Source organism: Danio rerio, chromosome 7, assembly GCF_052040795.2.
Source record: "Danio rerio strain M-AB ecotype USA chromosome 7, GRCz13ab, whole genome shotgun sequence".
In the NCBI taxonomy this organism is placed as follows: Eukaryota; Metazoa; Chordata; class Actinopteri; order Cypriniformes; family Danionidae; genus Danio; species Danio rerio.
Genome location: NC_141027.1, coordinates 35,202,491 through 35,228,382, shown reverse-complemented (window position 1 = coordinate 35,228,382; position 25,892 = coordinate 35,202,491). Strand labels below are relative to the sequence as shown.

At 35.4% G+C, this 25,892-nt stretch overlaps 2 protein-coding genes across 2 annotated transcripts; one reads left to right on the top strand and one right to left on the bottom strand.

Moving 5' to 3' along the window:
- Positions 1-6,164: 6,164 nt before the first annotated feature.
- On the bottom strand, positions 6,165-7,924 carry ctrb.2 (chymotrypsinogen B, tandem duplicate 2). The gene is given in 7 exon segments (NM_001045282.2): positions 6,165-6,380; positions 6,470-6,603; positions 6,863-7,043; positions 7,322-7,400; positions 7,495-7,574; positions 7,659-7,762; positions 7,862-7,924. Coding segments are annotated over 7 exon segments (792 nt in total). The 5' UTR covers positions 7,914-7,924; the 3' UTR covers positions 6,165-6,218.
- A 1,578-nt stretch (positions 7,925-9,502) lies between these two features.
- Positions 9,503-13,828, top strand: ctrb.3 (chymotrypsinogen B, tandem duplicate 3). Its single transcript, NM_001017724.2, is given in 7 exon segments — positions 9,503-9,569; positions 9,893-9,996; positions 10,117-10,196; positions 10,918-11,002; positions 11,464-11,644; positions 12,672-12,805; positions 12,892-13,828. Coding segments are annotated over 7 exon segments (798 nt in total). The 5' UTR covers positions 9,503-9,517; the 3' UTR covers positions 13,054-13,828.
- The last annotated feature ends 12,064 nt before the right edge of the window (positions 13,829-25,892 follow it).

The window sequence follows — 25,892 nt, the reverse complement described above, 5'->3', positions numbered from 1 at the left end:
TGGGACATTGTGCACCTTTCAAGCATTTTTTTTTTTTTTTTTTCCTCACCTGATAATACCCCTCCTTCTGGGGGCTTTAAATCTGCTATAGTCTTTCATCAATCAAATAGAGTTACATCTATGCATTTGACCACAACTTAAACTGTAAGCCGACATTTTTAGTTTATGCGTTTCTTGTTAGTCAAATCCACAACCATGGTATTTCTAGACTTTTCTCTAGTGTTAGGGCATCAGTAATACCTATATAAAGTTGGAGTCAGAATTATTAGTCCCCCTTTGAATTTTTTTTCCTTTTTTAAATATTTCTCAAATTATGTTTAACAGAGCAAGGAAATTTTCACAGTATGTCTGATAATATGTTTTTCTTTTAGTCATATTTGTTTTAAACCATTTTCAAAATTATTAGCCTTTTTAAGCAATATATATTTTTCGATTGTCTACAGATCAAAGCATTGTTATACAATAATGTGCCTAATTACCTTAACCTGCCTGGTTAACCTAATTAACCTAGTTAAGCCTTTAAATGTCACTTTAAGCTGTATAGAAGTGTCTTGAAAAATATCTAAATATCAAATATCAAATATTGTTTTCTGTCATCAGAGCAAAGATAAAATAAATCAGTTATTAAATATGAGTTATTAAAACTATTATGTTCAGAAATGTGTGGGGGGAAAAAAACTTCCCTAAGTTGAACAGAAATTGGGGAAAAAATAAACAGGGGGCTAATAATTATGACTTTAACCTATATGGCATTTGGGACAAAGGGACAGTTCAAAATAAGTTTAATTCTGTCATTATTTACTCTGCCTTTACTTGTTTCAAACCCATTACCATTGATTTCCTTGGTATTTGTTTTTCCTAATATGGAAGTCAATGGTAACTGGTTTATGCATTTCTTCAAAATATCTTTTTTGTTTGTTCATCAGAAAATGGAAACTCTAAAAGGTTTCAATGCACTTGAGGTAGAGTAAATGGTGATGTCATTTTCATTTTGTGCGAACTATATCTTTAATTCACTCAAATAGCTAAAATTGATCTAATACTGTGTTCAGTACATCAAACAAAGCTTTCCTAAGGTAAACTATAGGAAGAGTGGAAACCTTCATGTTACATGAATGATTACTGTTAATTAAATCTGTTTGGTGGAAATGGCTGTATTTCATGTTGCACAATATCTCTGTTAAATAGCTTTTGCAAGAAAAAAAGCCTCTTTGTACGATTAATCATTTCATATGTTTTCATCAGTTACGTGAGCTTATAGATTTCAGCTCTCTCCTAATATGTCTTGTGTAACATGCATTTTACAAAACGTGCTGAATGGAACAACCCTGACCTGATTGGCTGTATATTTTCATCCATAATGATAAAGCTGTTTTCCTAGTTTCAAGGCCTTTGTGTCACATCTGCGCGGATTCCCAGCTCAAGCAAATCTCTTCATGTAGGCTTTCTGCTTTTTTTTTTTTTTTTTTGTGCAGCATCATGTACAGTAAATTAAATGTGTGTAAACTACCAGTCACTGTTTGGGATAATAGAGATTTCTTAGTTGAGTACTGTATATTGTAAGGCAGAGCAACTCAGCATTTTTTTAAAATTATACAGGAAAAAATAACTATCGTGTGAAATATTATTACAGTTAATAAAAAAATAGACTGTAAAAGAAATCTGTTATTTAAAGTTTTTTTTTTTTTTTTCAGGCAGCTGGGGTGCTGGAAAAAAAGTAAAATAACTGTTATTAAATTACAGACATTTACCATAAAATAACAGACAGTAAATTACAGAAGTTAACTTAAATTTTAATTTCCAGTAAATTTCTGTAATTTACTGTCTGTTATTTTATGGTAAATAGCTGTAATTTAACAGCCGTTATTTTACTTCTTTTCCCAGCACCCCAGCTGTCGGAAAAAAGTAAAAACTCTTTACAGTGTATCCTATTTCCATATATTCTAAAATGTCGTTGATTAATCTGATGACAAAGCTTAATTCTCATCAGTCTTTGTGAAATTCCATTCTAACATTTACTGTATTCTAAAGGGTCACACTTTATAATAATGTTTCATTAGCTGATGTGAGTTAATGTATTTACTAAAATGAACTAAGGATGAATAATACTTAATCGTGGTTCAGTATTTACTAATTATTATAATCCAAAGGCATGCTTGTTCACATTATTAGCTAATACACATTGAGTTAACATGTAATAATAATGAACTTTATTTCCATGAACTGACATGACCAAAAATGAATAACTTTAATAAAGATATTGTTTATTATGTTAGTAAATTAACATTAACTAATGCAAGCTTATAGTAAATTGTTACCATTATAAAACAATTGTGAAGATTTGTTTTACTTTTTAATACTAAAAGAACACAAACACACAACCCTTTATTTACTGAATCAGAAAAAAAACTCATTGAGCACAAATGTGTTCAGCATTGAGAATAAAAAAATATCTACTCATCCAATTTTTGTCAAGATGGGTTTTTAACAGCAAGGAAAAAACTCTAGACATCTACTGTGTTTGTATATCCCAACAACATATAATTGTCTGTATTTTTGGATTAAATAAATGCATTTAATTGTATACTGGTGTGTTTTATAACATTGCCAAACTTCTAATATTATGACATTTAATTCAGAGACAAGCAACTGAGCTTGGTAGACCATGTTTTATTCATAAGTCATTTGCATTCATTTTCAGATTTATATTTATTCATGTGGTGCTCATCCAAACAGGATGAATAGCATGGAATGGCAAATACAGAAACCTTAGTGATTTACTCCAGGGAAGCGGGCAATATGCTAAGAAAGCATGGGCTGAATTGAAGAACAGACAGACAGTGGGAACTATTAATTCAATGTTTTTAATGATATTTAAAAAGTTTATATTGCATGGCTGTCTAGAATACTTGAATCTGATTGGTCAGTCATGTCAAGGCATGTTATGTAAGCCATAAAAGTATACATCCAGGCAGATGTTATTAGAGAATAAAGAACGATAGGCTTATATAAGATTGAAGAGCTTTATTCTGTAAAAACAACTGCCTTCATGTAGTTTATAGTGTTTATAACATGGTTACATGCCACAAAACTAAATGATTGGACAGAAAACGTTGTTCTGATCCACACAATTGATTTGTGCTTGGATAACAAAAGGAATTAAGTTAGTTTTTTACAAATTAAGTAGAATTAGGAATGGAACAGAATAAAAAAAATGAAGTTGACCTCCAAAAAACCCAAGAATTGTGTTGTTTCAGCTCATTTAAATTAAAACAGCTAACATATTTTTTTAGAGCATATTCAATGACAGTCAAGATGATTTGAAGTACCTGGATTAATTAGTTTCAGCGGTTGTTTTCTGGGAGTGGCATAATTTGAATGTTGGATTTGGATGTTGTGACTAACCAAACACAATCAAGTATTCCAGACTACAATCTCAGATTACAATAGCTGAAACTAATAGCACAGGCTCATATACAATAATCATCTTTGAATCATCTTGACCATTGGTGAATACGTTTACATCTAAACAAATGCTTGACCGCTTGTCTGTTGTGACTGAAATAAAATAGCTTAGTGTATGCTCCATTAGGTTGTTTTTGTTTTTGTCAGCTTTGCATTTAATTAAAGAATTATAGCTCAGAACAATGTTTTGTGTCAAATTTTTATGTTTTGTGGCAAGTAGCCATGAAATAGATAGGATAATGTATATCTAGACAGTTGTTTTTGCAGAATAAAACTGACATGTTGCATAAAGCCGCGGTCACACTGGACTTTTTATCCCATAGACTTCCATTCATACGCATACAAATGTGTCAGACCAGAAACGCAAGCTTGTGTGACAAGTTTTGCAGTTCGCTGCATTGCAAAGTTCAAGCTTTGTTAACTCTGACCTGCGAAATCGCATCACGAGATTGTGTGAGACCAATTGAAGATCAAAACATGACCTCTATGGACAGACATTTAAATTACGGTCCAATCGCTCACTTTTTTAAATGTCTAATCATCTTGCCTAATCCCATTGTTTTTGTATATGACAGAATTTCGCAAACTTAATCTCTAGTATGACCGTGGCATAAGAGTAAGCAATCATAATCAAGTTTTCCAGAGTGCTGTGTAATATTATGTGATAACAACCACCTACTTTATCCCTTAATTAGATTACGCATTTTATGCAGAATGCTTCATTGTGCTTCACTCTGCAATATATTGGAATATTTATAAAAGCACCAGTGTGATTAAGTGTCAAGTTTCTGTGGTTGTATTTGAAGATTTGAATGTGATTCCAAAAATTCCAATTCCAAAGATTTGTTTTTCCATTCGTGCTCCTTTTCATGGTTTTAAATGTAAACGTGCTTGACGGATGTGTATGACCATTACACTCTCATCTCACTTCTTTTAAAGCACATATGTATTTTTAAACTATTCCTGAGTGTTACATCTCATGTTTTAGAGGCAAAGATATAGTTTCGATGTAAATGAGCCCATTTAGAGTGGTTCATAGTATCATTCATTCATTCATTTTCTTGTCGGCTTAGTCCCTTTATCAATCCGGGGTCACCTCAGTAGAATGAACTGCCAACTCATATAGGACATTTTTACGCAGCGGATGCCCTTCCAGCCACAACCCATCTCTGGGAAAGTGGTTCATAGTAATGTGCTGAAAAATCAGTAGCTATAACTGTCAGGATTCTGCCACTTCTGTCTTGTTAATTCTTTGTTTTGTGGCAGAGTCCTGACACTGCTTTATTGTCTGGTCCCTCTGTGACCTTTGGCGTGCTTTGTTTTCTTTACCGTGTATGATCACAGCACTTCTGTCTAGCTTGGATTTTGTTTAGTGCTGAGGTTCAAACACTCATATATTATGTCTCCTTTTTTTCTTCTTTTTGCATTGGTGAGCATTAATTCCCTCAGCTTTTTCTTTTGTCTTTGTCCTGCTTTTGTCTTGTTTTGTGCTGCACACAACTATGGTTTGTTTTATTGGTTGTGTGCTTTCACATAGTCTTGTTTTGGTTTTTGCGTCATGATTTGTCTGATTTGTTTTGGTGGCCATGTATAAATTCAGGACTGCTAAGGATAGTGATGGGTTTGGATCTTTAGACATTTCGACACTAAGTGTGACATTAAAACGGATTGTACAACATCAAAGCTGGAATTAATAAACAACTGCACTTTTCGTATTAATTGTACAAAGTTTATAAAAGTACATTTATTTATTTGATTGTTTTATAAAACATGTCAACATTTCAACAATCAAACAATTTGGAACAACTTGTCTTAAGCTATGTTTGCTCTTGTTTAATATATATATTTACATTTGTTATTATTTTTTTAGAAATGTATGTTTTTCATTATTTTTGGTGATTTGGTTAATCTGATTCATGTTTCACATTTCTAAGATAAGGGTGCAAAGTGAACGTGCCCTGATTTTCAAAGTGCATTGTGGACTTTCAGGGTGTTAGTGTTTCAGTGCACTGGATGAATTTTGCAATTGAGAAACCGCCTAAAATAGTTGACTCCCTAATAAGTGCCCTACTACTGAACATAGTTTGTAAGCTACCATGGGTCTTTTGTTTTCTGCCCTGTTCGCTGCTGTTTGGGCTTGTTTTTCGCAAATTTGTTGTGTGTTTTTTTTTTAATTAAAGACTTTTTTCAACCTCACTGGCTGTTCTGTTCTTAATGGGTTCTGTCTAAAATTCATGACAACAACAGCTATCCTCTGATAAATAAAAAGTTAAACTTCTTTGGAAAAAACAAACAAAACAAGGGACAAACAAAAGTCCACAATAAAGTATAAACTAAAGTAAAAGTAATAACATTTGCTAGACATCTAAAAAAAGATCTAGCATAATTAAAAACAACATATTTTTGTTATTTATGTCCTATTCACTTAAAAACTCAAGGGTTGGGTTTATTTATATAGTTTTCTCAAATCTGGGTTAGAGTTTACGCATTTGTAGACTCTTTGTTACCTAGTTTTGCAGATGATCATGAATAACTATATCACTAGTATTTTAGACATTTTTGAACAATTATCCCAAAAAATGTTCTGTCTGATTGTTGTTTTTATATTAGTAAAACACAATAAAAATCACTCAAATAAATTAAATGTCTATTGTAAATTACTTTAAAGCATAATAACAAGCAGGGTGTTTTCTTTTTTTTCAAAATAAAGCTTTATTGATGAACATTATGACCATGAACATTAGCTTGGTGATTTAGTTTGCAGTGATGGTCTGGTCAACCCAGGCACGGAGCTTGGTGACGCGGGCGTAAACACCGGGAGAACTGGTGGAGCAAACGCTGCTACCCCAGGACACGATACCAACCAGAGTCCAGACTCCATCTTTCTGACACACCAGAGGACCACCAGAGTCACCCTGAAACAGGCAAAATATAAGTCAGATATATACCGTGTTTGAAAACTTGACAAATAGAGAGGTAAACTGAGAAAAACAGAAGGACTTACCATGCAGGAAGAAGCACCAGATGCTCCAGCACAGACCATTAGATCAGTGATTTTGTTTCCCCAGAAGCGTTTGCAGTCTTCATTGGTCAGCAGAGGCAGAGCGGCCTGCTGGAGCAGGGCAGGGGTATCAGGAGCTAAAAAAAAGTTACAAAAATGTGTTTGAAAGCTTGCACGAAAGAAAATGATTCACGATTATAGAGAATTAATTGGATAATTAACCTAAAAAGGTTAAGTTTGAAATATGGTAACATAAAGATATGTTATGCATACAATGAAATATTATACAGTAAGCATAAAAAATATGATTACATATTTATACAATTTTAAACCACCAAACTTTCATTTTTACAGATAAGATAATAAATGTGACTCAAATTTTGAAAATATTTATACCATTGTGTTTGGTCAGGCCCCATCCGGAGGTCACACACTTCATGCCACCAGGGAAGTTGTCGTTGGTCTCGGCGAGACACACAGGAGACACATGAGTGTTGATCTTAGCAGGAGTGGCCAGCTTGATCAGCAGGATGTCATTGTTGATGGTGAACATGTTGAAATTAGGATGCTTGAAAACCTTTGTAAAGAAAATATGGACATGTAAGCATTCCATTGACCAATTATCCTGTCTTGCAGCAGCAGATTTCTCATCTGTGTTAAATTATTATCTAATTGACATAAGTGTGTTACTTATAATATCCACTCTGTTTGTCCTAACCCAGCATTGGGTTAAATATGGACAAACCCAACATTTAAACCATGTAAATGACACGTTTTAACCCAACTGTTGGATTTATCTAAATTTGACCCAACATGGAGTAACAATGACCTAGCATTTTTTAGAGTTCACCATACCTTTCCAACGGTCATGGTCTGAATGGGCTCAGCATTGGAGGAACGATCATGCTCACCCAGGATGACACGGTGAGAGGTCCTAATAAAAAGATTTGACTATTTTACTCTCAAATTTGCACATACGTCTTAAATTCATTGCATGATGGAGAAACAAAGCGTCAATGCTGTCTTACCTGACGTTGCAGTGAGCAGCAGTCACAACCCACCACTCGTTGATCAGGGAGCCTCCGCAGAAGTGGAAGCCGGTGGAGTCCTTACATTAAACATCAGATCAATTTTTTTATTCACAGTTGCCTATCCTAATGTCATCTGTAAGTGAAAATCTGTCTGTTCATACCTGCAGAGACACCTGCCAGGGCCAGGAATGAGGGACAGCCTCCTCACCGTTTACAATCCTGGCATAACCGGTAATAACAGGAGGGATGGCAGGAACGCCACAGCCTTCAGAATAAAAAAGCACTTGTTAAAATTTTTATATAAATCAAAGTGGGACACATTCATTCAAATTGTTAAATAAGAGGGAAAAAATCAGCAATTTACCATATGCTGTTCCAATCAAGGCAAGGCACGACAAAATCCAGACGAAAGCCATTTCTGAGTCACCAATGTCTCACCAACTCGAGGGGTTTATATATCTGACCTTCCTGCTTATTTACATATTTTGCAACATTCTCATTCTCAGAATTTGCTGACTTTCCATTGAGTACTTTGAGCACTTTTAGCTGTACGTGTCACTTGTTATTGCTAACACTTGCAGGAGCTAATTGTATCGGAAGAAGGTCTGTCATATTTCATGGACATGATTTCATAAAAGTGGAATATATATTATGCATTTCATCTCAAACAAATGACCTTTAGTAAAAAAAAATGCATTAGCATTTGTTCACCAATATTCGGATGAGTACTTCTTTGTCATATATTAATTTATTTTAAATTTTGGAAGATGCAGAAAAATTCAAATTTATGAGTAGTAACTTCTGTTAATGCTTTATAGAAATCACGAATTTAACTAAAATATTCACATTAACCAAAATACCATATAGCAATATGGCCAACAAAGGTCATCTTTGACTTCCATTTCACTTTGAAGTCCATTTAAGTGTCAGAGTCTGTAAATCTTCTACTTTTGGAATTATAAGATTCTTTCTTACATTTTAAAGTTGATTTATTTGCAGATCTTTATTCTGTGACAACATATTGTCATTATGTTATTTTTTCTAATGTTGTGCAAATTAATAAAAGTCCTGTCACCTTGAAGTACTACAGTATTTGTTTATTTAATAATTTTAGAATGTATTAAATAAAGTAGGTGGCCTGAAAGCTCAGTCGCTGGTTTGAGTCCTGAGGTGGCATTTCTGTAAGGACTTTGCATGTTCTCCCTGTGTTTTTGTGGTTTCTCTAAGTGCTCTAGTTTCCCCCAGTCCAAGGGAATATGGTATATACTGTAGGGTAAAACAAAAATTAGCCATAATGTATGAGTGTATGTGAATGAAAGTGCTTGTGTGTGCTTCCCTGCACTGGGGGTTAATGAGTTAATGTACTCTCAGCGCTGGCTTGCATCAGGGAGTCAACCTTTTCAAACATATTCTAAAGTAATTGGTCTGCTGTGGTAACCCCTGATGTACAGTATCAGGGACTAAACCAAATATAGGGAGTGAGTAAATTAAAGTTTTAAAATTAAAGTTAGCTATAGTTAAAATTATTGATATTATACAGACCACTAGAATTTTTTTAGGTGTATTAGGAGTTTAAGTAAAATTTTAATATTTATTTTATTCTATAAAGGGCTGATAACATTTCCTATTATTTTAAAATAAAAGCAAACTTTTTCTCTCATCCAGAAAATAAGATATTCTAATTTTACAGATATTCCACTTAATATTGAACTCCTAACTGAATGTATACAAAGCAAGTCATCAATCATAATAAAACATTTAGATGTAAATGTTTACAGTTTTTGCTCATGGAGTGCTGCCCAGTCTATAAATAATGCATACTTGACATATAGGAAATGTTAAAATACAGTAAGGTACAATCATGGGATTATGCACAGGTGAAGAACAGCTGATACTGACTCTCAGAGTTAATTTTTGACCATAACGTGAGGTTGCCATGTCCTCATTGGCATGTGTGAAATCAGGGTTTGTGGTTAAATAGGGCTTTCTGCAGTCAGTAAATGCTGTCTTCGTGTCTACAATGGCTTTCCTGTGGCTGCTGTCCTGTGTTGCCTTCTTTAGTGCAGCCTATGGTGAGGAAATGTTTTTTTCAACGCCCATACTTACAGTGACTGAAAATATCTGCTATCATCTTCTGCTAAAAAATCTGCTGGTTAGATTTATATCTTTATGTTGCTTTAAGTTTATCAGATTTCAAGTATTTTTTTAAGCTATGCAACGTTTGATATGTTTAGTCTGTATGATTGATATGAGTTAAGATGACATGAAAAGTTAATTTATATCAATTTAAGGCAGCAGGATTTTTTACAGTGCAAAAACATTGGCCAAATGGCCTATTTATACAACACTAGCACTCATTATTTACAGCCTTGGATCTCTTATGTGTTTTCTTCAGGCTGTGGCGTTCCTGCCATTCCTCCTGTTGTCAGTGGTTATGCCCGCATTGTGAACGGTGAGGAGGCAGTGCCTCACTCCTGGCCCTGGCAGGTGTCTCTGCAGGTACAGTTCTGTTCTTATCTAACAATCCTTTTTCAGATTTTTGTTGTGAAGTGTGAAAATTACACACAGCTTATACAAAGTCACATTTATTTCTTTGTTATTTTCTTGTTTTAATGACAGGACTTCACTGGCTTCCACTTCTGTGGAGGCTCTCTGATCAATGAGTTCTGGGTTGTTACTGCTGCTCACTGCAGTGTGAGGTGAGAATAAAGGCTTAAAGTAGCCTTTAATAGAATATTGAATTCCACACCATAACAATAAGGCTCAGATGAACAATATTATTTGAATGTCATTCAGAACTTTTTTTTCTGTTCATGAAGAATAAAAATATTAAAAGCCTACCAGAATCCATCCTGCTTTAGAGCACGAGCAGTTGCCAAAACAATGCATGCTTATTATAAAATGTGTGTTGAGTTTGTTGATGAAAATAGTATATTAATAACAAAAGTACTGTGTGTGATTTTTCCATTAATAAAACACACTGAGAGCTGATTATTGATTGTATGTGCCTAATTATAAAAAATTAGTTGTCAACTTAACAGTTCTAAGTTAGAATGGCTTTAGGTTCATATAATAATTTTTAGTGTTTATCATTTTGTCATTATAATCATATAAATATTTTTTTAAAGCTGGATAATATATGAATAAAATTTAAAAATGTCAATTTAAAATACATTAAAAAATGCAGATATTTTAGGAGCATTTCAAAAACAAAGGTCTGCATGTTTCATATAACAGTGAGGTCACCATTATGTGTTAACCTTTTACATTTTCAGAATTTGGCCACATTATTATATATTTATATAGTTATCTTCATAATTATGTTGATTGGGCCTTAATTTTGAATCCACAGTCAAATAATTATGCTGATTGAAAACTGGTATGTGTGTGGATTAATTTACATCTTTGTCTTACCTACAGAACTAGTCACCGTGTGATCCTGGGAGAGCATAACAAGGGAAAGAGCAACACTCAGGAGGACATCCAGACAATGAAAGTGTCTAAAGTGAGGCTCAGAGACTTTTTTCTAGAATTCATGAGAGCTAGAACATGTTAAATGGATCGTTCACCCAAAAATCTAAATGTGCTTGCGGCTTAATCTCCCTCAAGTAGTTCCAGACATTTATGAGTTTCTCTCTCATGTGAAACACAAAAGAAGATATTCTGAAGAAAACTATAAGTCTGTAACCATCGACATCCATAGAAGGAAAAACAAATACTACAGAAAGCACAGGTTTCTGGATTTCTACAAAATATCTTCTTTTGTATTTAACAAAAGAAAAAGACAAATTAAAACAGAACAAGCGATGTGTGAGTAAATGAATACTTTTTGGGTGAACTATCCATTTAAACTTATTTTTTCGGACAAAAAATCATTAAACATGCCTGAATTCTGTATTCCTCTATTAAGTGCTCTTTTAGTCAATGTTTTGAAATATGACACTAATGAGCCATGCTCTTTTACAGGTGTTCACCCATCCTCAGTATAACTCTAACACCATTGAGAATGACATTGCTCTGGTCAAGCTGACTGCACCAGCCTCTCTGAATGCCCATGTGTCCCCTGTTTGCCTGGCTGAGGCTTCAGATAACTTTGCCTCTGGCATGACCTGTGTGACTTCTGGATGGGGTGTGACCAGATACAATGGTTGGTTAATTCACTCATATAAAATCATAGTTCATAATACACGCATACAGTAGCCAAGAAATATCAACAGCACATTATTATCTTATTGAACTGATATTCATTATTTTAATGATCCTAACATTTTATGCCATTAATATATAGGGGAAAAAATAATGCACTCTCTGGATTTATTGATTTTGAGCGAAATGTTAATATTTGTTTTATGCTATAAAGGTTTAATAATGTTACGAATAAATCATTTACAGCTTTTATTTTAGAAAATTTGAAGTTGGCAAAATATCAAATAGGTGATTTTGAGGGTTATTCCGTCAAATATGGACTTTTTAACTCTTCTGAACTTAAAACAAGGGTAAAACCAAGTATAAGTTTGACTACAAATATAGCAAAACACTGTAAATATAGTGTTTTATATTTAACTTGAAAGAAATGTAACCAGTAATATACAGAATAAAACAATTTTCCTCAAACACATAACTATAAATTGTAAATCCGGAGAACTGGTACTTCAAAGTGGCCTCTTCATCTTTTCCAGAGCTACTACATTATAAATAGCCAACTTGTCAAAAGTATTGGGTAAGATTTTTATAATCCCTTTGAAACTCAAAGAAAAATGAAACAGGAAAAAAGTCTCATAATAGTCTGAAATATTATTGCACTTTAAAAAATGTGCTAAAATATTGTTTACCTCTGTGATGGAATGTTGAATGAAGATAATGAACAGACAATGAACAGAACATAGATGATGAAATGAAAGATAAATGAACTATTTTTGTGAAGACTGGTACTCTTTTTCAATATTTTCTAATAAAAGGAAAGTTCAAAAGAAAAAGTATTTATTTAAAATATAACACAGCACTTTTACCCGTCATGGCTGAGCAATTTAAGACCCACTGAACAGAAGTGCTAATTGCTTTTAAAAATATCAGCTACTAACCACAACATTTTGTGATGTTATTGCGTCAGTGTGTGTGATTTATTTGCAATACTAAACATCTTTTATGATTGCTGTCTTTCTCTCTCCCTGTAGCTCTGTTCACCCCTGATGAGCTCCAGCAGGTCGCTCTTCCACTGTTGTCCAATGAAGATTGCAAGAACCACTGGGGAAGCAACATCCGGGACACCATGATTTGCGCAGGTGCTGCTGGTGCCTCCTCCTGCATGGTAAGAATGTGGTCACTTCCTCAAATCGCTCTTTCTCTCTACAGTACCTATCTTGGGTCAACTCCCTCATCTTTTTCTCTGTTTAGGGTGACTCTGGTGGTCCTCTGGTCTGTCAGAAGGATAATATCTGGACTCTGGTGGGTATTGTGTCCTGGGGCAGCAGTCGTTGTGACCCTACTATGCCTGGCGTGTACGGCCGAGTCACCGAGCTCCGTGACTGGGTGGATCAGATTCTGGCCTCCAACTAAATAAATAAAATGTACAGCCAATCTTTGGCATCACTGAATTGTATTTTTTTATTTTTGAGAACAACAATCAAAACCAAAGAAAATGTATAGGATTTCAATTGACTTATCTGATAATAGCAACACTTTTTGTGCTTCCCAACATACATTTTACTCACTGCGAGTAACTAATCATTCCAAAACTTTGACCAAACAGCTTATTAATGCTAAAATGAGCGTTGCATGTTGCTTATAGTCAACATACTTTCTAAAGTGGATAATCAAAAACAAGTCTATTCTAGTTTGTCTATACACAGTTTGGGTAATGTTAACACTATCTTAAAGAGAAATGAAATTTACTCAACATTTATTTGCTCGCAAGTGGTATCAAGCCTTTATTACTTCTGTTGAACAAATAAGAAACTATTTCAAAGAAAGCTGACAACCCCTAACCATTGACTTCCATAGTAGGAAAAACAAATGATACTATGGAATTAAACCGTTTTCTAGCTTTCTTAAATCTTCTGTTTGGTTTAACAGAAGAAATAAACTTATATTATTAACTCAAATAAAAAGGTTTGATGACTGAAAATGATGACGGAATTTAAGTTTTTGGGTGAACTATCCCTTTAATTGAGGTAAAACCATAGCTGTTATAACTTTTTTGTAATCTAAATATTTCTTTTTTAAGAAATAGCCTGTCATGAAATGCCATATTCTGCAACAAAAAGGTCTCTGTAATGAGTAATGTAACATGCTTCATCATAATGGAATTTAAATAAAAACATGAGCTACAGTACAACTGTTGTTATGTGCTATTATTTATTTTAACCTTAACACAATATATGATTCTCCACACTCCTGACAACAAGATGGTTAGCGGCAAAAAGTTGAAAGTGGAAAAATTTCTTCAACACGATAGGACTTTGTTGATGGGTGAATAGCCAAATGCCCAGTCAAACATACTTGTCCACTGTTTTCTTTTAAAAATTTATGTATATATTGCAATAAAAGGCAATTACAATGGGAAGAATTTGTATAATTAACAATACAAATATTACTTTTTGCACAAAAAGAGAATGACAATTTTTAAAGAAGTATTACAGTGGTATGGCAAAGAGAAAGACAATGAGAAAGAAAAAAAAACAATAAAATATTAAAATTCAATTAAAAATTAAAAAAATGAAAGAGAGGGCATATGAAAAAATAACACAAATGAATGCAGAGTATTATATAAAGCACATGTTTTGGAAGTGTTAATTGCTTTCTTGTTATGAAACTATGAAATGGTATTCAGCTACAGATCCAATTTTTGTTTAAAAAATTTGTAACAAATTTTTAAAAATTAAAAAAAAAAATTTTAAATGTAAAAAAAATTTGGGTTACATTTAGTATATTTACACTTGTGTATAAAAAACTTTGCAATACAAAATATTAGAATAATACAAAACTTGAATTGAGAAATTGTTTTTCTGTAATGTAAAACATCAAAATAATATGTCTAAAGCTTAAAGAAAAATCACCACAAACCTTTTTTGTCAATTATATTATTCACATCAGACCAGAAAGATTTAACAAAAGGGACATTCCCAAAATAAGTGAGCAACAGAATCAGAAGAAGTTTCTGTAAAAAAAATGTTTAACTGGATAAAATCTGTGAATAATTTTAAAAGAAATTTCTTTAGTTCTATTTGTTTAAAAATCCGGGGGAGTGACCAAACATTTGACCATTTAATATCATCAAAAAGGTTGTTCCATTAAGAAATGTAAAAGGGTTTTGAAATGACAAGATCTAAAAATAAACACCTGATTTTATCATTTTTAGTGGAGAAAAAAATGGATCCAACAACAGAATCAGGTCTGGGGAACATACAGAAATCAACAAATTATTATTATTTCTAAAAAGCATACAAATCACAGAGGAGATGGACTAACAATATTACATTATTTTCTGGATATGGTGAGAGTATATCTGAGTAAGTAAATAAATTACCATTACTGTCAAATAACTGCTTCATTAATATCACCCCATTACTGAACCAGTTATTCAATAATAAAGATTTCCTCTTATGCAGAATATTACTGTTTTCTAAATTTAAAAAAATGTGAGGTGAGAAAGAACCTATATGTGGATAAATGCGCGTATGAAACCTATGCAGTATGTATGCACATATATGATAGCATACATGCTGCATATATGCAAACATATAGGCTAAATTGATGTGCATTTATACAAACAGGCTATATAGGTCTCCTGTATTGCTTTTTTATATCAACATACAATATAAGCCCTATATATGTACATTACAAGATGTTTCCTAAATAGCTCATACCTTGGCAACTGTCATACATGATGCCTACTAGCTTATATTTTCTATTATCAAGGCAATAACTAATAACTAACTAAAAAATATGCACAAAAAAAAAGTAATATGTGCGAACACTTGAAATTGGTATCACATGTAATTGGCATGTTATGGAATTTAACTTCGGCAAATAAGTGAGAGGAGATGAAAAGATATGTCTACACGGTTTCCTGAAACATTGTTTTTTTTTTTATCCTATTTTTGTTCCTCGTTTATTCATTTTCTTTTTGGCTTAGTCCCTTAATCTGGGGTCGCCACAGCACAATGAACCGTCAACTTATCCAGTATATGTTTTATACAGCCGATGTCCTTCCAGCTGCAACCCATCACTGGGAAAAATCTATACAAACTCATTTACACACATAAACTACGGTCAATTTTAGAATACCCAATTCACCTCTACAGCATGTCTTGACTGGGGAAAACCAGTGGAGCAAACCCGGGGAGAACATGCAAATTCCACACAGATACCAATTGACCCTATGAGGCTCGAATCAGCGACTTGCAGTGAGGTAATCGTGCAATCCACTGCGCCACCGCGTCGCCTTATTATTTGTTCTTGTACATTTGATTGTTCTTAAGTAAATATTTTCTTATTTTTATTTATTTATGTTGTTATGACGTCACATATGGCTATTAAAAACCTACATCACAACATATATTAAAACGTGTATATTCTTTTCGTGTGGCTGTGCTTATATAACTAAGTTTCACTATTTTCTGTATTAATGTAGAACGGAACCTAAACATTTTCAGTGTTTTTTTTTTTTTTTTTTTGACGGCGGAGGGCGCTAAAGACTCATACAGCTCGCTTCTTGCCACGAAGTCATCAATCAATCTGTTTTTAGTGTGCTTTGTAAAAATGTGCCAAATATAGTTTTAATTATTATTTATTCACTCGTGGAAATTTATGTTCAAATCTACAGCAACTAACAAAACAAGGATGCACTTTATTATTTTAGAAAAGTAAAAAATCCCCCTGATCGTCTGTGGTTATTGCATACACAAACCAAATATGTTCATTTTTCGGTCTGTGTAGGAGCCTTTTGGTGGTTGTGAGATTCCTAAACCTTTCAGCCCTTCAGTCTGTTAATCACGAGGTAAAATATCATATAAGAGGTCTCCATGGCAACATCCGGATCCTCCTGGAGACGCATACACAACAGCATGTCGGTTATTTCACTGAGAGGACTAAAACAAAAGATGAAGAGAAGGGATGAGACAAACGATACAATAGCAGAAGCTCTCATCTTGTCTTTCTGGTGAAGCTAAAACTAACATAAATAAAGGGGAATGATCAAGAGCCTCTGTGCAATTAGCAGTTAAAAAAGAAAAGAAAAGAAAAAAAACAATAGCCAATTAACATTTTCTTAAAATGCTAGCATAAATTCATGCTAAAAGCTTAGAATGGTGTAAAAATAATTTGAATAATGAAGTTTTTTTTTTCAAAGAAACATGGCAGTACTCTTAAGGTGAATGTTGCATTGAGGCATCACTCAGAATCAAACCAAGCAATTGTGGAGCTTTGCTTTTCATACATTTGTCTGTGTTATAGCTTTGGGTTTTATATGTTCATGCTGAGTTGAGACTGACAAGAATTGAACTTTCCAGATTAGTTCAGTTTATTTCAGCTCACGGTTTTTAAACCAAACTTATCGCAAGTTCTTTGGATGGATTTGTTTTTTTTTTATGTCTGGGAGGCGGGAGGCAATGATCAGGAGAGTTCAAGGCCATTGAGGACAGCTGGGTTGACTGAAGGAAAACAGAGAATACCAAATTTCTAAGGACTGAATCAGAGTATTGAGAGGATCCAGCTCATCTAGTGTGGCATAAGAGATGACACTCAGCCATAGGATTATAATAATATCTGTGGCTCTGCATAAACCAGCAGTAAGAGATTCATGGCTTGGTGTTGTCATAACTTGATTCATGTGATTATTTGGACATCATGGAGGTAATTTTAAAGACAAGATTGTTTCTTATGAATATTGGACTGGGATGGGCAAAAAATACATTGAAATGTGGGTTAAAATAAAATTTCAAATACTTACATTTTATATGTATCAAAAAACCTCAAAATACAGCAGCCACATTAACTCTCAAAATAAAATACTGTATTTTTGAATTTTGAAAACACTACAAATTTTTTTTACAAGGGATTGTGACGTTTTTTCACAAACCTTCGATCAATCCCCTCCCTCGTTCACCTTTGTTGAATATGTGGTATTCAAAAAAATGTAACTTGTGTTTCTCTTTGATTTTAGAATAGATTTTGTACAAATTCCATACAGAAACTCCTGTCTTGAAGATGATCTGTTTAAAAATCGCTGTAAATGTAGATAATGAGTTGGAATTGTCACGGCCACACAATGAGGACAAGGAGGGTTTTCTCTTTTCATCAATTTATTCAAACAAGCAGTGCATTAATAAACAGGAGTAGCAGGTAAGTGGGAGTCTTTGTAGGAGAGCTGATGGATTGTTGTTTACGTTTAAAACAGATAACTTCTAGCAAACATAGTGTAAAGTAACTTCCCTTATTGATAGCTTTGTTCATCCACAGGCTTGAAAGGAACATCCACAAGTTAAACGATCATAGGAGAGAGGAAACATCCACAGAAGGTAAGTCAAGGAGAAGGTAAGGTGAACCGTCAGTCATCGATTGCAGCCACTGACTGATTGGAATTGCTCGTTTATATAGGGAGTGCTGATGAGGGGTGCAGGACTGTCTGATTAGAACTCAGGTGAATGTCCTCGGGCGTGATGAGAGGTGGCAGAAGATGGGGATCGATGATTGGTGCTGAGGGACGAGCCGGAGATGTGACAGAACCCCGCGTTTGGAGGCAGCCGTTCGCCACCGGGAGTCGAGGATTTTCTTTTCCTGGTAGATGTTGTAAGGGATGACTTTGGTTTGGTCAGGGGTGGGGTTGGGGCGGACGATAGGTGGGATTGGGAAGATGGTGGCAGTTGGCAGCGTCAGTGTACATCCTTACTGCTCGCTGCAGGTGGACATGAGCTAAGTCCCACACCCTCTCGCTCGGAATTTTAAAACACATTCAAAGGGTGTTAAACCAGTAGAGGATTGTCTGAAGGAATTCTGTGCATACTCAGCCCACAGTGGATACTGGCTCCAGGCGTTTTGGTGTTAAGAGCAGTACGTTCAGAAAAAAATCGGGAAAGTTCTTGAATTTTACGCTCGGTCTGGCCGTTAGACTGGGGATGGTAGCTGGAGGATTGGCTGATGCAAGATGTCAGATTAGTTTGCATGACTTAGAAAAGCAATCCACAACAATAAGAATGGTGGTATACTCTTGTGATGGAGATAAGTCAGTTGCAAAGTCCTCCTCTAAGTGGGTCCAGGGTCGGCAGGGAATGGGTAGTGGCTCCAGTTTACCATTAGGCAGTCGACAAGGAGTAGTGGTGGTAGCTCAAACCAAGCAACCCTGGATGTACTGGGTGACGTCCCTGGTCATAATGGGCCACCAATATCTCTGTCGAAGGAGCGAGAGGGTTCACCTGCTGCCTGGGTGTCCTGAGCAGAGGGAGTTGTGCACATTATCCAGGAGCGACCTGATGGAAGTTCAGGGGGTGCTGGTTCTTCAGCGGTAGCAGCTCTGATTTCCTCATCCGATTGCCACAAGACGGAAGCAAGGAAGACAGTGGAAGGTAAAATTGGTTCTGGGTTATCAGAGGAAGGTTCAGGTGAGTACATATGTGAAAGGGCATGGGCCTTTACATTCTTATGGCCCACTTGGTAGGTGATACTGAAGTTGAACCGGGCGAAGAATAGGGACTAGCGAGCTTAGCGAGTGTTCAGGTGTTTGACATCACGGAGATACTGGAGGTTCTTGTGATCAGTGATGACAGTAAACCGGAACTGTGCTCCTTCCAGCCAGCGACGCCATTCTTCCAGTGCCAACTTAATAGAGAGTAGCTTGTGGTCTCTGATACTGGAATTTTGTTTCACAGGTGACAGTATCCTGGAGTAGTAAAAACACAGATGGAGGCTTCGATTTTCACCAGACCACTGGGATAGAATCGCTCCAACTCCAGTCTTAGCCGCATTAAACTCCACAATGAAGGGAAGCATAGGATCAGGAGGACAGAGGACAGGGGCAGTTGTGAACATTTCTTTCAGGTGGAAAAAGGCTTGATGTGCTTCAGGGTTCAGAGTGAATGTCGTTCGCCTTTCAGGAGTGAGGTTAAAGGGGCAGAGAAGATATTATAGTTCTTAATGAATCATGATAGAAGTTGGCTAATCCTAGAAATCTTTGTAACTCCTATAGCGTCCTGGGTTCTTCCCACTGAAAAACTGCGTCTACCTAGCCTCTTTCCATGTTGAGTCCCTCAGCGAAAATCATGTACCCAAGGAAGGAGATCGAGAGAAGATAAAACTCACATTTTTTAGCTTTTAGATATAGGTGGTTCTTTCTGAGGCGTTGGAGAACTTTTTTGGCATGAGTTTGATGTTTAGCCAGATTACAGGAATAGATCAGAATGTCATCTATGTAGACGATGGCAAAGTGGTTGAGGAAGTCTCTAAAAATCTTGTTCATAAAACTTTGGAATATAGAAGGACTGTTAGCTAGGTCATAGGACATCACCTGGTATTCATAGTGCCCGGAGGGGGTAATGAACACAATCTTCCACTCGTCCCCTTCCCGGACACGGATGAGATTGTAAGCGCTCAGGAAGTCTAGCATGACCAGAGCCTCACGTTTTCTTCTAGAGCCGCGGGGACAAGAGGCAGAGGGTAGGTGAATTTAACCATGGCTGCATTCCGGACACCGTAATTGATACAAGGCCAGAGACCTCCATCCTTTTTGGCCACAAAAAAAGATTGGCGTGGCTAGGGATGTGGAAGGTCTAATGAACCCTTGGCTGAGAGCTTTGTCGACATAGTCTCATGCTCAGGACAGGACAAGGGGTAAATTCTTCCATGGGCTAATTTGGCGATAGGCAGAAGATCGATACTACAATTCCAGGAACAATGTGGGGGTAACTGTGTGGCTCAGTCCATGCTGAAAACGTCATGGGAGGATGTGTAGATGGCAGGAATGAATGAATTTGAAGTGGATGGAGTTTCTACTGATGTTGAGTGAATAGGGAGGGGGGTGCAAGGTGATGAGTGAACAGCAGGGGGGTGATGTGACCACTTGAGGTGCAGCCAGAACTCCATTCTCTAGTCTCACCAGTACTGCAGTTGATGTCCAGCTGATGTTCTGCGAGCAACGGCCTGCCCAGATTAACATCCACGTTAGCATGAGAAATTATGAGGAGGATTAGTTTCTCACAATGAGGATGAAACTGGAGAACGACTTCTTTTGTACGCTGAGAGATTTTAACACCACCCAATGGTGAGTCCTGAATGGTGGTAATCTTGTAATCAATTATATTACAAACAGTAGGTATGTGATGTTGGGCGATGAGATTCGAAGAGATGATGTTGCCAGCCACTCCAGAGTCCACCAAGACATGTATGGGGATAATATGAGAGTTTATAATCAGCAGAGCTTGCATATGGGGTATGTTAGACACAGATGGAGTGAGTGTAACTTTACTCACCATTAAGCATGGTGGGCAGATTGGGTAGTCCGAGATGAGATTGTTTTCACCACAGTAAAGACAAATGTAGTTCCTTATGCATCGTAGTCATTCCTTGGACTCAACGCGATAGGCGTCGGTAATCATGGGTTCTTTCGGATCTGGCTGTAGTGATGGAGCTCTTGCGGGTAAAACAGGGGAAATAGACAAAGAGAATGGGCGGGCAGAGAGATGCTGTGACACACTGATGGTCACTATAATGAAAGTAATGTCTATAATGAAATGGGTCTAAAGACCTTCCGGTTAGCGCTGCGCTAGCTTCCATAGCTGCGTTTGTTTGTTTCATGGCTGGAATCCGGTCACGGTCACAATGAGAACAAGGAGGGTTATCCCTTTTCATTAATTTATTCAAACAAGCAGTGGATTAATAAACAGAAGAAGCAGGTAAGTGGGAGTCTTTGGAGTAGAGCTGATGGATTGTCGTTTACGTTGTAAACAGATAGCTTCTAGCAAACATAGAGTGTAAAGTAACTTCCCTTATTGATAGTTTTGTTTATCCAGGAGCTTGAAAGGAACATCCACAAGTTAAACGATCATAGGAGAGGGGAAACATCCACGGAAGAAGGCAAGTCAAGGAGAAGGTAAGGTGAACCGTCAGACATCAATTCCAGCCACTGACTTGAATTGAGGGGTTATATAGGGAGTGCTAATGATGGGTGCAGGTGTGTCTGATTAGAACTCAGGAGATGGGGAGTGATGATTAGTGCTGAGGGAACGTGATGGTGAGAGAGAGTGGTAGGTGGAGCAGCAGGAACAAGTCGGGGATGTGACACGAATATAGTACAATATCTCTCTCAATATCTCCATCTACTGTGAAAATTGCCACTATCTCAGTCTTATATTTTAAAAGTGTAATATATGAAAAGGTTGTTTAAAAAATTTTGTTCACATAATATGTTAAATAAATATACTCAATTGAAATCTGTAAAAACGTAAAATCACGATTTTTGAAAACGACTAAAATTTCCAGTTTTAGTAATTTCTATAAATTATGTTTTTTTTTTCAATCAATATTTTTGTCTTATACTGATTAACTATGTCAAAATCTGTGATTAAAAATATGAAGGTCATCTGCAGATCAGCTACTGGCATTTGAAACAGCCAATAAAGTTTTGTAGATATCGCCACTGTAGCACTGTTTTATGTTTTTTGTCCTATTTTCCTGTCTTATTTTGACTTGCTCCCAAATTTACCCCTACTATTTGTCTGTTATTTTCTTTTTCTTGATATGTGATGCATAATTTCCATCCATACTCCAAGCACTGATCAACTTTTTTATATTAATAAATTTTCTAGTCAAGCCTTGGCAAATAATTGAGAAAACACCTCTATTAAAGGCCACATTTTTATGATGCCATCATGTAGAGTTCTTACAAAGTGTCTGACAGTATTTTAAAAATACAAAAGTACACGACACTAACATATTTTGATACAAAATATTAACCCATTTTTTTAAAACCCTATACAAATGACAAAATACAATTCTGTATTTGAAATACGTATTTAAAACACATGTATTATAAATACTGCCTATCCCTGATTGGACTGAACTTTGCAAAAATATGATTTCAGAAAAAATAAGCTGATTTTAAGATTTCTCTTTTAGCATCTTCAAACACTGAGTTAACATTTACACCATAAACAATAGATAAATCCAATTACATTTACATTATCAGTTATCAGAATACATTCATCCGAACCATCTGTTCATTATGGATTCTGAATCTTATATTATAAACTATTACCATTGTTCCTTCCTTGTCAAGAACATAAAAGGTGTGTGTGTGTTTGTGTGTGTGTGTGTGTGCGTGTGTGTGTGTGTGTGTGTGTGTGTGTGTGTGTGTGTGTGTGTGTGTGTGTGTGTGTGTGTGTGTGTGTGTGTGTGTGTGTGTGTGTGTGAGAGAGAGAGAGAGAGAGAGAGAGCATATGAACATTTTAATTTAGCTGTGAAGAGGATTTCTATATTGAAAAGAGCAGACAGTACACTCAATGTCTTCTTTTTACCTGTACGCCTACTGTACATTACATGGTGCCATTTGGTATATCACATTTTGTGTTTAAAATAACTTTTTATTAGTATTTTTTTGTTAAACGCAGACATTGCGCTGTACATTGCCTTCAAAATGCTTTTTATGGCTTTTTTGTAATTGTTCTTCTAGCACAAAAGTGTGAAAGCAACACAGAAAGATAATGTTAGCTTATTTAAATGTATTTTTAAGAATAACAATTGCATGGTGTCTGAATCATTTCATTAAATTATTTATATATTTTATTTTATCGGATTTTTGTTCATAACACTCTCATGTCTCTGCTCAATAAATGTCTGAATCCTTTGTTACATCACCATTTCTCTTTCTCATGAATCAGAGGTGAACTCTTTCATAAACCAGATAGCTTTCATGTATTTCTTCTGCCCACAGTTGGACACAGAAGATCAAAACTTCCAAGTCAGTGGATCTTACCTTGAATGCCAGCCCACCTGGGAATGACACTGACAACCTATCTACCACCCAAAGACTGGTAGATGCATTTTTGGGACTTCAAAAACTATTTGTTAAACCTTATAATTCTATAATATGTTATATTACACTTCTGATGTAGGAAAATAATGAGAAAAATATAAAGATTAGTATACTGTAAAACTGTTTGCACTGTTCAGTTTATAATTATACAATAACTACATCAATATAATATGGTGAGATGGTATGAAATAGAGGTTTGCAGTACTAAGCAGTGTGAAGAGCCATTTTATATAGCTAAAAATAGCTACCAAGGAATGACACCAGAAGCCAAACACATTAAATTTTTAAATGGACCGTTTCATCCATAGGTGAAAAAACCCAGATAGGCCAATAGTTTTGTCGTTTGCTTATGCTATGATGGTTCATTTTCTGTGGAACTTTGTGTTCTATTTGTTCAGAAAAGTTTGTCATTTACATTTAAGCAACTCTTTTAAAGTGGATACTGTGACCAAAATGAACATTTGATTTCAGATGCTTTACCTTAAAATGTTTTAGTTTAAAAAAATTAGTAACATTTAAAATGTGCACATTTAATATTTCACATGAATTCATGTGTACCTAGGGACATTTAGTACAATATTAACACTTGCTCGAGACTTTGCTCGGTCCCCAACCCTACATGCACACACAGAATTTCTCGCTCTTGCTCATGTCTGTCTTTGAATACCAATATCCTTGCGAAAAGTGAATGGTGCTGCATAGATTAAATTCAGTTGTCTTTTTATATAGGTATATGTTGTTTGTAAAGCAAAATTATTTAAGCACTAAAATCGCCATGTTAGTTTTTAGGTGTGGAAACATATTTTAAAGGTCCCGTATTTAAGTTTAACACCCAGTGGTTAACTTAGGCATTGCATTCCTGAATCAAAACAAATGCAAGCACGGGTTGCCAGATTTAAAACAGGAGGGAATGTCTTTTATTCAATGTTAAATGCGTGTTGGTAGGAGGTTACAATGTAACCTGCTCACCTAATGTTTACTTTTGTAATATTTATATTATTTGCCTAATAATTTATAATATTAACCTCATGAGGAACTCTAAATCTGCATCTAATTTTGGAATCATTTTGGAATTTGTTACCGTCCACCGGAGGTCACATTTTGGTCACGGGTGCATGCTTTGAGAGCTTTTCTGACTGAAAGAATTATATATGTTGTTTTCCACTAAGGCAACCTGGGGTGCTGAAATATAATTGACTAAACTGACATTGGGTGGGCTGTTCCATTCTGAATATAAACAAGAGTGTTAAACAAGATAAACAAGAATGCTCACTTAGCATGTTTCTTAAATATCTGCAAACATGTGTTGGTATTTTTATGCTTTAGAGGAGTCAAAATCTTACATTCAGCACATTACAGACTTATTTTGTTTTCCATATATTCCCTAAGAAGATATTCATTCACATGCAAAAATCCTGTTAATGTGCCACAATAATTTCAATATCATTTGCACTGTTTTATTTTTCTCTCAGAGCACCTTTTTAGAAGTATGAATTATTAAATATAAGACTCAATAATAAATTTTTGGAAAATATTATGAAGGTATTGTTAACACCTCAGTCCCACAGCCTTCATTTTTCTTTCCTGTTAATTATTTCTTTCACAGCTTTACGATTATTCACACATTACTGTAATTAATGAAGAACTCACTAAAAGATTTTTTCAAAGTAATCTTGAGATTTGCATTCATTTTCCATGCGGTTTAGAAAAGCTAAATGAAAAATGTTCAATGAATGAAGTGAAACACAGCTTTATTTCAGTTTCCCAAAATATGCTTATATATTGCAATAATCCCACACATTTCAATATCACAAAAACCCTGGGCTACTGATATCCAATGTTAAAAAGGTAATGTTTCATATGCTTTTAGAACAATGCCATTAGGGTTGGTGTGTCTTTGCATGATGAGCAAATGTGTATTTTGCCAGCTAAATGATGTACAATGCACCACAGTAGCTCTGGATGTGTGGTTACATGAAATCTGCCTCTCCAACAGCCCCTCACAGAGAGAGTATGGCAGCATCAATTATCTGCTGACAGCTCTTAACCTTATTCTAAGTATCCCGACACTCAGTGTTGAGGCCCATTCAAAAGGCAAATAGGAATTATGACAAAGATGAACAAACACAGACCAATAACAAGCCAACTAAAATGTTTTGCTTTTTGATTCGGATCATACAACAGAAACAAACACGGACAGAATTTTTTCATTCTGTGCGCCAGAGAGTTGATATAAGCCCAACTGGATTAGACAAAAGACTTTTTAAAACAAACACACCAATAAAAAACAGATTAAGTGCACGAGAGAGAGTCCAGGGAGAGTGTTGTAAAAGTCCAGGGAAAACAGAAGAAGGTAATTTGGAAGCTGTGATTG